The sequence below is a fragment of the Halichoerus grypus genome, chromosome 14 (genome assembly GCF_964656455.1).
Source record: "Halichoerus grypus chromosome 14, mHalGry1.hap1.1, whole genome shotgun sequence".
Lineage (NCBI taxonomy): Eukaryota > Metazoa > Chordata > Mammalia > Carnivora > Phocidae > Halichoerus > Halichoerus grypus.
This window is the reverse complement of record NC_135725.1, coordinates 73,018,385-73,031,061: the sequence shown is the minus strand read 5'-3', so window position 1 is coordinate 73,031,061 and position 12,677 is coordinate 73,018,385. Positions and strand designations below refer to the sequence as shown.

At 41.3% G+C, this 12,677-nt stretch overlaps 1 protein-coding gene across 1 annotated transcript in view; it reads right to left on the bottom strand.

Annotated features, from left to right (window-relative positions):
• The window catches only part of UGCG (UDP-glucose ceramide glucosyltransferase), a 38,256-nt gene extending 28,660 nt beyond the window's left edge, over positions 1 to 9,596 (bottom strand). Inside the window, exon 1 of the mRNA XM_036090942.2 lies at positions 9,064 to 9,596. Within this exon, the coding sequence (XP_035946835.1) occupies positions 9,064 to 9,161 (98 nt within the window). The 5' untranslated portion in view covers positions 9,162 to 9,596. The remainder of the gene's footprint in view (positions 1 to 9,063) is intronic.
• Positions 9,597 to 12,677: the final 3,081 nt, after the last annotated feature.

Sequence of the window (12,677 nt, the reverse complement as noted above, 5' to 3'; positions counted from 1 at the left end):
GTAGCCATGTCCCAGGCTGCAGGCCCAGCAGAACCGTAACTGGGGATTTTAATAATAACCTTAGTTCTTTATGAAATAGAATCTCCCCTAACACCTACATCCATTTGATTTTCAGAAATTTGATTTTATTACATTTTCAGGAACACACTGGATATAAAAGGAATGCACCTCCTCTATGTCTGGTCAATGGTTTTGATTTGTTTCATTTTTAAAGGATAAAATGATCCTGGAATGTGAGTGAGCAATGTTGGGGAGACAGAAAGCACAGGAAAATTTCAATGTGTCACTCCTGAGGAATGATTTCTAAATTAAATTCTCTATCAGAAGCTAGTCACTCTGTCACAAAACTCGTAATTAAGGTCCCGCCGCCCTCAAGCGCAGGGGGGGGGGAGGTGCTCTCAGCAGGCACCTGCAGGGCTGCACCGGCCAGCAGCAGCAGGACTGGGAGCCGGAGTGCAGGCAGGTACACCATCCACGGGGCTTCCTCAGAGGAAGTGAAGTCTAAAAGGTTGTGAGGGATGAATCACAGGCAAAAGAGAGAGGCCTTCAGGGTCCTGCTTTCCATTGTGAGCTAGAAGGACATCTATTCAGGGAACACTTCAAAGAGCTCCAAGCAACTGGTAAGAAATATTCAGGGGTTCTGCTGGACTTTATAGCAGCTTTATCTTCGTGAAGCCTAATCGCCTCTCGGCACAAGGGTTTTCAACTTCTGAGCTGATGGAATGGCCTTCTTTCATCTTAGGTGATTTTTATTTCCTAACAGCTCAGTCTCTAAAATTGTTACTCTTTTTCATCATTTTGGCTTACTGTTTCATCCGCCTACTCTTTAGCTCCCCCCTCTCTCAAGTTTTTGATTTGCTAGTGTGCACCACTTTAAATGATTTATTTTACTGGTTCATATTCTAATTTCGTTCTGAGCAGGAGGGAAGGAAGCCTGGTGCGAAGGGAAGCTCCCTGGAGAGAGGGCGGGCTGTGCCCCTTCAGTCGGCTGGCAGCAGCCTCTGCAGCAATCCTAACGCAAAGCTACACCTCCCAGAACGGCGGCACAAGGTCCTCACACAAGGCTTGAAGGGAGAATGTGGATTCCTTGAGAGCAAAGTTCACCTTGCTTAACAGCCCCAGATCGTGCTTTTTTATAGTTCTGCTGGGTGGCTCAGTTGAACCAATTTATCTGATTCTCGGAATTTATCTCCTCTGCTCCATGCCACCAAGCTTGTTAATATGTCATGTAAAATGAGGCTGACTGCTGTATCAGCAGGTCCCCTACTTCACAGAGTCCATGCCTGCAATTTCCCATGATTAAAGGCTTCTGTTGTTGTTACTTGTTGCCTGTGCCCTGGAAGGCTGTTACCGTGTGTTTATGATCAGTATGTGTCATGACTCATGTTACTTCCATATTGCATCTATCTTTTCAACAACGGTATTGCATCAAAATGAGCTTCTTCAGCAACACAAAGCACACCTTCTGGTACAACTTGAACTCTGCAGACACAAGATTCCCCACAAAATACATAATAACCAATACTGAGTTAGCTTTATGGGAAAACACAAACTATTTCCACTGGACAGTACACTTATATACTACAGAATACAAAAGATTCCATTACCATTGAAAACAAGAGATCTTTATTAATTTTACCACACCCTCCCCCCAAAAAACCCCAATTCACTAAACCTTTGGTGACAACAGAGCTGCCCTAGTTGGAAATGGATAGAGCATGGTGTTTTGCTAATAGCAACTAAGTAAGCCAGGCGCCCAGCAGAAGCTATGGTTCCAGCACATAGTGCTCAAAAACACAGGAGACCCTCAAACATACCACATGCTCAAACTCTTTTCACATCAAAATGAAACTAATGGGACTCAGTGCTCTTCTACAAAACTGGCTAAAGCAGAATGTGATGTTTAAATTCTTCTGTGTATAAAGTAAAATTCTTGGATGGAGGAAAAGTGGGGGGCACTGATGATTTGCACATCAACCAACTCAGGAGAGTACTGGGCTCTGCACCCCCTGAAAGTCAGATCTTAGTGTAAAGATTATTTATGGTAAGACAGGCATTCCCATCGGAAAACCTTGGGGAGGGGATTCAGATTTGTAGGTAAGCATGTTATTAATAAAACCCTGTTTCTATTTTAATGTGCTATTAGAAATAGTGAAATAAAGATTTCATTTGGTCCAATAAATTTCATTAAAGTCCATCACCACTGAAAGCATCCCCAAATCTGACCATCTACCTCAGATCATAAGGGCCAAATGACACTGAACTAAAGACACTGAAAAATCCACCATTACCACTGGAAAAAATTCAAAGTTCGTTCATTCAACCAGCAATAATTGAGTGCCTAGTACACACTGGACATTGAACAGTAAATAAGACACTATCCCTACCCTCAAGACCGTACAATCTAATTGGGAAAAGAGACAACTGAACACATTTACAATCTGGATGGGTAAATTCAAGGCACTAAAGAAGGATATAAGAAGAGGTGCCTGGGATGCCTGAGTGGCTCAGTCGGTTAAATGTCTGCCTTCCGCTCCAGTCATGATCCCAGAGTCCTGGGATCGAGTCCCACATCCTCTCCCTCTGCCTGCCGCTCCCCCTGCTTGTGCTCTCTCTCCCGCTCTCTCTGACAAATAAATAAATATAATCTTAAAAAAAAAAAAAAGAGGAAGAGGTGCCTAATAATGCAGTAAAAAGCTAAAGTCTAAATAGACTTGAATGAGTAGAAGTAAAACAAAAAGGAAGGGAGGGAAAAAAAAGGAAGGAAAGAGAATTCTAATACACAGCATATTCAGGGGAACGTCAGTAATTCAATACTGCTGAAGAATTAGGTACAAGGGCTCAGTTCCTAAAGAACTATGCATGTCTTGTTAAGGAGTCTGAATGTTAACCTAAGTCAATGAGGGAACCATGGTAATATTTTAAGCACATGATCTAAGATTAGTGCTCCAGGAGGATAAGGCTACAGTAAGAAAAATAAAGCAGAAAGGGAGCAAGGCTGTTGGTAGAGATACCAGTGAATAGAGACAGTTTCAATAATCTAGAGTAGAGATAAAGGGTACTGCACTCATGATGTAGGAAAATGGTCGGATAATGCATTAACAGAACCATCACTGAATATCAACACTGAATTATAACTGTCATGTTGCTTTTTAGAGCTATCACACTGTCACCCAATTCGGTGTCTTCCCAGGCTCAGGTTAAAGAGGCTCAACAGCCTCATTCATTCTCCCAAAAGTGGTCCTGGCAGCAATGACCCTAACTGATCAACACATGACCAAAGTTCAAGAGCATCCTCAGAACTGAACCCAGAAAAGCAGCTCTCGATTTACAATTCCACTACGGCTCAGAACACCAATGTATTAAGGAATTTAAGGCAAAGATCATACTATCTAAAAATATTATTTGAAATGCTAAAATTTACATTAAAAACAATTAGTTTCTGACAGGATGTTCACAGACATCCTGATACAATGAGTATTTAAATTCCACTCAAAAGCTATGCAGCAGGTATAAAAGTTGCTGTGCTAAAAAGGTTTGAAAAGGTAGAAGGAACTTGAAAGGAAACTCCACGGAAAGACCTTTGCTTTACTAGAGGGCAGTTAATATTTACAGATACAAGAAGTTATTTCCACACTAGCCTGGCACCTCCAGTCACTTAAAAGATAAAGCCTAGCACTGACCATTAGAACTTTACAAACAGAGGACAAAAAACAATAATCCAAGGAGAGGGAGAAGGGAAAAAAAAAGGGAGATGGAGGGAAAAAGGCAAGATGCCTCGCTCAGATACTCTTATCATCCAGCAATATGGCTCCTAAGGGCTAAAAAGAGAAGGAAGTGACTGGTTCCAGACTTTTGTAGGATTTCACCGCAGCTCCCAAACTATCAAACCACACTAGCTCTCAAAAAGGAAAAGCTCAAAGATCACTTAACCGTTAACTCTGCCCAGTGAGGCTAGACTCATTAGTTTTTTTAGGAAATTAAAAAAAAAAAAATCTTGGGAATAAGAGCCCTGAATTTTAGGCTCTAATTTGAATATTATCTTGAACATTACAGGCAGTAATCCCACAAAAGTCTGCCATCTAGAACATATTACAAAATGACTAAGCATCAGTTCAATACAAAAACTGGAAAGGAAGGTGCCTCAGTGGGTTGGGCATCCCACTCTTGATTTCGGCTCAGGTCATGATCTCAGGGTAGTGGAATGGAGCCCCACATCGGGCTCTCTGCTCAGCGGGGAGTCTGCTTCTCCCTCTCCCTCTGCCCCCCCCCACCCATGGTCACATGCCCTGTGTGCGTTCTTTCTCTCAAATAAATAAATGAAATTAAAAAAAAAATAAAAGAATGGCTTTCAAGTTTATAAATTATCTCAGTTTAAAAAATTTTTTAAATTAGTTTTTAAAGATTTTATTTATTTATTTGACAGAGAGAGAGAGAGAGGGCACAAGTAGGCAAACTGGCAGCCAGAGGGAGAGGGAGAAGCAGGCTCTCCGCTGAGCAGGGAGCCTCACGCGGGCTCAATCCCAGGATTGGGATCATGACCTGAGCCGAAGGCAGACACTTAACTGACTGAGCCACCCAGGCGCCCCCTCATTTTTTTTTTTTAATTGCAGGCTTACAGGAATTGTGAGACATTTGTGAAGTCTGAATAATCTGAGCAAGAACTGTTCGCTGTATTAATCACATTGAGCTCCATTTTTTAAAGTTTATTTATTTATTTATAGTAATCTCCGCACCCAAGGTGGGGCTCAAATTTGCAACCCTGACGTCAAGAGTTGCATGCTCTACCAACTGAGCCAGCCAGGTGCCCCTGAGCTCCATTTTTTAATACAGGCCAATACTTATTAGCTCTGTCTCTTTCTAAGAGGACACAATTCAATAGAACACTGAATCTAAATTAACTAGATACCATTACACACTGTATTTAATTTAAAAAAATAACCAATTGGTTTTTAAAAGTTTTATAACTTTTCTTAGCCATTTACTATAATATCTGCATGACTTAAATGCTTTTAACAATTAGGTGTCCATGATTAATCTCTTTAATGTGACAATCAGATAATGGAGTAATATAAGCTTTTGAAATAGGCTCCATTTCCACCAGTTGCAAGCACAAAGTAGGAGAGTTTCAGTATCTGCTTATTTTATGTACACTTTACCTTATTTCAAAAAAGATTTGAGAGACACAGACCATGTGTTCAGAAAATATATTCTTCAATAAAATACAGAACATTAGCACACTATTTTAACCAAAATATTGTTGCCAGTGTTCTTTAGCTTTCCTTGTCAAAATGTTAACAAGTTTGCAATTTCACTAAATAACAGTGGGGGGGGGGGGAAGCACAAACTGTAGTTCTATGCCTAAAATAACTCATTAAACTGGGAAGTATCTTTATTTCAGTAAGAAAGTAATGAGATCAAACACATAAGTAATTTTGAAGGTGGGACCAGAAGAAAGGAACTTATCCAAAAAAAAGGGTTAAGATTTAATTTATACATAAATTAAGCTGCTGACTATTTGCTCTATGTTGAATTACCCATTTCAGAAAGGTATTCACAAGATTCCTTTAACTAGCTGTTCATTATAATCTGTTATAAACTAATTGCATTTTCTTCATTCTATTTTCAGGATCCTGTTACTGTTAGTCACAAAGGTAACTATATGGGGCATTAGAAAATAAATACAAAGCCTCTCTATAGTATTTTAACTAAGCTAAGTGTTTGCACTATTCTCAAACACAAAGTATTTAAAGAAAACTCTAAACATAAAATAAGTAACTTAAAACAATTGTGGAGTTGTCTCAAGTCTAACAGCACAGGTTACTTGGAATATTAGGCTACATCACTAGTGTTCATTCTAATTAAAGAAGTATGACTTTACCATTATGTATATATAATTGAGGGAAGGGGAATATCATAGTTCTATGTTGAAAGAAGTCAAATTTTTCCAAATTGAGCTGTAAATTTAATAATTCCAATTTAAGAACAAGATTTAAAAATTGCAGTTATAAAACCAGATTACTTAAGAGTCTTGGAAAAAATGTTAAAATACACCTTTAAGTAAAAATGTGTAAAAGCCAATAAAGTTTGGAAAAGAATGAGGGGTTTGCCTCACCAGTAATAAGGTAATAAAACTTCATTAATTAAAACAGTGGATACTAGTACAAGAATAGATCAATGAAACAGCACTGGGAGCCTTGAGACATATGCAAGTATACAGACGAATTTAGTCTATAATAAAGGCAGTATTTCAAAACCGTGGAACGATAAAATAGTAATTCACTAAGTGATTTTGGGACAAGTGGCTAAATATTTAGGTGAACCTAAAATTAAGGCTCTGGCTCTCATCATATAATGAAGTAAAACGAGTATATTACAGGATAAAATGTAAAACAAAACAAAAACAAGAAACAACCAACGAAGGGGCGCCTGGGTGGCTTAGTCGTTAAGCGTCTGCCTTCAGCTCAGGTCACGATCCCAAGGTCCTGGGATCGAGCCCCACATCAGGCTCCCTGGAGGCCTGCTTCTCCCTCTCCCACTCCCCCTGCTTGTGTTCCCTCTCTCGCTGTGTCCCTCTGTCAAATAAATAAATAAAATCTTAAAAAAAAAAAACCAACGAAGAAAATTCAAATTACTAAAGAAAAACAGATATTAACTATATAATAATTGGAGAACTAGATATAAAATTACACAAGTCAAAAACATTAAAAAAAAAAAAAAAAAGCCCTGAGAACCCAAAACACAGGCACACATACTTTTCTCCATGTTAAATATATGAACATAGTTGAAAGACAAAAAAAAAAAAAAAAAAAAAAAAAAAAGCTAGGGAAAAAACTTCAACCTATCACAGAAGAACAATCTTCATATAAAGATTAACAGAGCAATGGATTGCAGGACAAAGGATTATGAGTATGTAATTTACAACTAGATGTAACTAGCGTATCAATATATGAAAAATGTTCAATGGAACCAGTAATTAAAGGAATGAAAATAAAACAGTGAAAAGCCTGATACTTAGTAAAGGGAAATGGGCACCATCATACATTTTTACCAGGACTATGAATAGATACAACTTTCTATAGGGCAATATGTATCAAAGTTTAAAATGCGCAGGCTTCTGGCCCAGTAATTCCTCTTTCAGGAATGTAAACTAAGGAAATCCTCTCTCAAAGATATACACATATGAATTCACCACAGTGTTTGTTACCTTGATGAACTGACAACCTAAATGCCAATTAATAACAACAAATACATACTAGTATCTCATAAACAAAAATGCTATGCATCTATTTAAAATGATATAGAGATCATACATTTACTGACATGGAAAAAAATGGTCATGACACTACATGTAAACTCCATGTGAGCAGGCTGGGCAAACCCTGGATGTCCTGTTCTTCAACCTTATTTCCAGCACCTAGAATAGTGCCTTGTACAAAAGAGCTTCCCAGAAAGCATTTACTAAACAGATTAATTTTAAAAGCAAGCTACAGAACAATAATCATAATGTTGACCCCCCCTTCTCTCTCTCCCTCCCTTCTATCTCCTTTCTCTCTCTACACACACACACACACACACACACGCACACACACACAAACACACACACAAAGACAGTCACAAAAGGTTAGGGAGTTTTGGTTTGTGTGTTTAACTTCCTTCTTTATTCCACTCTGTACTGTCTAAATTCCTTACATAGTAAACATTTTTTATGATTGGAAAAAAGTAACAAAATTGATTTTTAAGAACTCATATATTAAAAATGAACTCCAGAAAGTGTTCAGTGACGACAGCTCACAAACTACAAAAACTAAGATCAGCAATATCCAAGTGGCATTTTCTTTCATCTCCAAAGAAATACTGGTAGGTCTTCTACAATGTAGCATCTTTCTCCAGTACCAGGAAATGCCACCCTATACTAATAAAATGCAGAACTTCCAAAAGAAAAAGCACATTTTTTTCTGTAGTAAAAGGGGGGGGGGGAGCAACAAATTTCTTAAAAGTCCTCCCATCTCCTCTATTAACACATGCCCTCTTCTAGTTGGTGATAAAGATTACTATGTATAGTCATTTTTTTTTTTCAGGCTAAAATGCCAGTGAATCCATCAGAAATGTGCTCTATGCAGTTCTTTCATTTCTTTGGAAAAACAGATTTTATTTTAAAGACATTTAAAAAATTGAAATATCAAAACTAGCCACATACCCTCTGTCATTATTCATCCCACCACCCTGTTTTATATTACTCACAGACTTTATCACTACCTGAAATAACCTTATTCGAATTTTTATTATCTGTCTCTCCCTTCTAGAATGTAAGCTCTATGAAGACAGGAATTCTGTCCTTCTCACCACTGTGTCCCCAGTGAATGGCATCTAGTAGGCCTCAAGGAGTATTTGTTGAATAATGAAAAAGGGGTGTGTGGGGGGGCAGGGACAAATCTAAGGAAGACTATAAATAAGGAATTGGAAAAAAGAAGAGAAAACCACAATGAAATGTACAAGCTGACATGACTCAAGGCTATAACGTCAGCCCGGAGGTTTGGTGGACATTTTTCAAGGTGGACAGGTGCTTCACACCTATCTAAAAGCATAGAGCTCTTCCAGGAAGAAGAAAATCCACAGGGAGGTCCCCGGGTAGCTGTGTGCAGCTCCCAGAAGACTGGGAACGATCATCATCATAACAGAAATGTCGTCCAGATCGAGAAAACAACAGCAACAACATACTATACATCTTGGCCCAGATGAAAAATCAAACGAATTCTCGACACAATGAAACCAAGCAAGCAACCTTCCGCCCGACACGTAGAAAGAGCACAGTCTCCTTTCCCCTGGCCGTGCAGTCGCCCGCAGCCCAGCAAAACCCCTCACTCATCACTTTCCCCCCTCAAGGACCCCCGCCCCAGCTGGTCCAAGGGGAAAGGGAATGGGGGGCGGGGAACAGTATGAGAATCAGCTTTCTCCACCCCCACCCGAGCCCAATCCTCTCCAAAGCGCAATGCCTCCCACCCACCCACCCCGAGGCCCTGACCCCCGCGCCAACGGCTCCTCCAGCAGCCCCTCACTCACGTGTAGATGATGGCCATGAAATGCATCAGCCACAGCACCAAGAAGAGGACGAACCCGAAGACGGCCATTCCCTCCAAGGCCAGGTCCAGGAGCGCCATCCCCCGGCCTGGCCTGGCCCGCTCCGGCCGCCGCCGCGGACCGCGCTCCCGCAGGAGGACAGGGTGGGCGCCCGGCGCGGGGGCGCAGTAGGGGAGAGGAAGGTGGGGAGAGGAAGGGGCGGAGGGGGGTGGGGACGGAAGGGGCGGGCAGGGCCTGCGCGCCCCGCCCGCGCGCACTCGTTCGCGCTCTGTCCTGGGCGCGCTCGCTGCTGCGGGCGCTGCGGTGGCCGGGCTCCGTGGTCAGAGCGGCCGTGGCCCGCGCTCAGGCTCGCCTCTCTACACCCTCGCGGTCGCCGGCCGGACCCTGCGCGCCTGCGCCCCCGATGCCAACGCCCCGCCGCCTCGCCGCCCGGCCCCGGGCCGCACAACTCCGCACCCTGCTCCGCCGCCGCAGCTCCGCGCACTAATCGAAACCGGCGGCCAGCGCTCCGACTCTCCGGCGCGCCCCGCCCCGCCCCCGCCCTCCGGAACGGCGGCGCCCGTCCCTCTAAGGGGTGGTGCGCGACGCTGCTCCCCGCCCACCCTGCCGCCCTCGCGCCCGCTGCGTCACCGTCACCGTCACCGTCACCGTCGGGAGCGCGCCCCTGGGAGGCTTCTGCTGGACGCGAGCCCGCCTTCCCCGCGGGCTCCTGTCTCCCGCCGCGCCTAACCCTCGGCGTTGGGCGGCGGCGCCCGGGGCGGCCAGGAGTGCCGCCCTGGGCCGGCCTCCCTCGGCGGTGGCGGCACGTGACCCTGTGTCCCGCTCGAAGGCTGCTTGCCCTCTGCCGGGCTCCAGTGTTTCCGGGCGCCCCAGAGAAACATACGGAGTTCCAGGCGGCCGCCCGAGTTGTCTCGAAATCTAGCTTCCAAAGCTGCGTTTGCAGCTTCTCCGCCCGGCACTGCTCAGAGGGGCTTAGGCCCTCCTCCAGGCCACGTTCCTGGGCGCTTGGCTGTCCCATTGCCTTCCTCCCTCACTGCTTTTAATGCTGTGTGGTCTTGGATCACAGCCGACCCGAGAGCAAAATAATCTTATTCCTCACAGATCTGTAAGCACCATAGAGACAGCGTGTAATGTAAAAGAAATTCTCAAACTCGGAATGTAAGGAAGTCCCCTAAGACTACTGTCCAATACGGTAGCCATACGGGGCTATTGAGCGCTTAAAATGTGGCTGGTAGGAATTGAGACGTCCTGTGCGTCTAAACCATACACCGGATGTCAAAGACCACCTCCTTAATACATTTTATATTGATTACATGTCGAAGCAATATTTTTGATATATTGGGTTAAATTAAAAATTACTAACTTCACTGTTTTTGTTGTTTTACTTTTTAAATGTGGCTAGCTACTAGAAAATTTTAAATTACACATGTGGATAGCACTGCTCTAAAATGTAAAGAAGTGGCACTTTGGACAATAAGTTAACTTAGCCTTTATCTTAATTTTAAATCAGTTCAGAGAGATGTTTTAATCTAGTACTAAATGTTTCTATTTGTTTCTTTAGCCTAGATGAGTTTATATTGTTTCTTGATTGTTTTATGTTTAGACAATGTTTATTATTTCAAGTGATTTCCTTTTAAATAATCCATGACCTCCCTTGAGAGATTTCAGAATTGAATTCAATTTTGAAAAGAAGTTGGTTATTTTATCGTTGCTATTTATTATGTTTGATATTGATTAAATGAACTATCTTAATCTACAGTTAAATGGTAAACTATAATCAGTGAAGAGTTTAATGTCTGTACTGAGAACCAATTCTGCATTCACTATACTCTGTGTTTTACTGGGGTAAAATCAGTAAGAAAGAACAATGTTTACAAATGAAACTTCCATTCTTCAGTTACTGGTTAATGAATTAAAGTTATAGCGGGATAGAATACTACCAGCAAAATAACTATAAATGGAAATTTTAAAAACATCACCATTGTAGTTCATTAATTCTGGGATTCATTTTAAAAAGAAAAAGATTTTTTAATTAATTTATTTGAGAGAGAGAGAGTGAGAGTGGTGGGAGGGACAGAGGGGGAGAGAGAGAATCTCAAGCAGACTCTGCGATAAGTGCAGAGTCCTCCTACCCCCTACTTGGGGCCTTGATCTCACAACCCTAAAATCATGACCGGAGCCAAAACCAAGAATCTAATGCTTAACCCACTGAGCCACCCAGGTACCCCCAGGACTCACTTTAAAAAACTCTTTAACATGGGGCACCTGAGTGGCTCAGTTGGTTAAGTCCCACTTCCGGTTTCAGCTCAGATCATGATCTCAGGTTGTGAGACTGAACCCCGCCTCTTAAGATTCTCTCTCCCTCCGCCCCTCCCCCTCTTTAAAAAAACAACACTTTAACACATTTTAACATTTCTGAAATGTAAATGTATCTCACAGTAACATCTTAACACTAACTGGTAGATGATTTTTTCTTGATCATATGTAAGTAACAGTGCATCTTACAATGAATGCTCTCTTATATTCAATGAACTATATCAGTTGGTCAATTAAAGCATTTTGTTATATTCTGCTTTTCTCCAAAATGTTTTTTTGGAACGTTACAACAAAAGATTTTATATAGTATGAACAATAACATGGAAAATGAGGCCAAGAAAAGTGAAAGAAGCACATATTCTTAAGAACAGAATTGGTATAATTGAGTATAATCAGTAGATTAAAGATCAGCTATGTTGTACATAGGCCTAGTTAAACTTGGTCTTGTCCAAACCATTCTATAGTATCTATAGAATATTAGGATTACATATTCTAAAATGAATATGCATGAATATGTAATCCTAACATTAGAATATATAATCCTAACATTCTATAGATACTGTAAAAGTGTATATTTCTTCCACGTAGCACAGGAACATAGGAATCTAGCAAAGACCCTGTCCACTGATCTTACTTTTTGGCAGTTAACTTTTTTTTTTTTTGGTTGTCTAAAGGGCCCTCCTCTCTTTCAGAAAACCAGTTTTCACCGAGGTCAGGGCTTCTGATTCTTTCCAGGGACAATCCAGTAGCATTAGTGTATATTAGAATTCATACAGTTTGAGGAGCAATATTTTCAGAGACAAACAAAATCCAAATTTGAGTCATTTAATGGCCCTAGATATTTTAGTTTATAAAACCTTAACAAGAAAAGAATTCAAAATATCTGGTTCAAACCAAGTAGTTAGAACACATTTTTGGCTTGAACCAAACCCAAACTAAAATATTTAGCTGACTCGAAACTGAAACTGAAATGAAATTGTATTGGTTCTAGCCCAATGTCCCAGAAAAGATAGGGCAGAAGGCTGGGAGAACACAGGTACAGAAGTTACTCCAGAGAAACAAAACAATTTATCTTTGGCAAGTTGATACTCTTAGTTACATTATGCCCCAACTGCCTGTATTTAAAAGTTAGTGTTACATTTTTTAAAGTTACATTTTTAACAATCAGGATTCCTGATTTGGGTTGTGTCTAAGAAAAACATCATCTTTGGTAAGATTCTAGATAAGTTTAAAAATGTGGCACTGAAAGGCTATGCAGAGAAAAAAAGACAAATTACGCC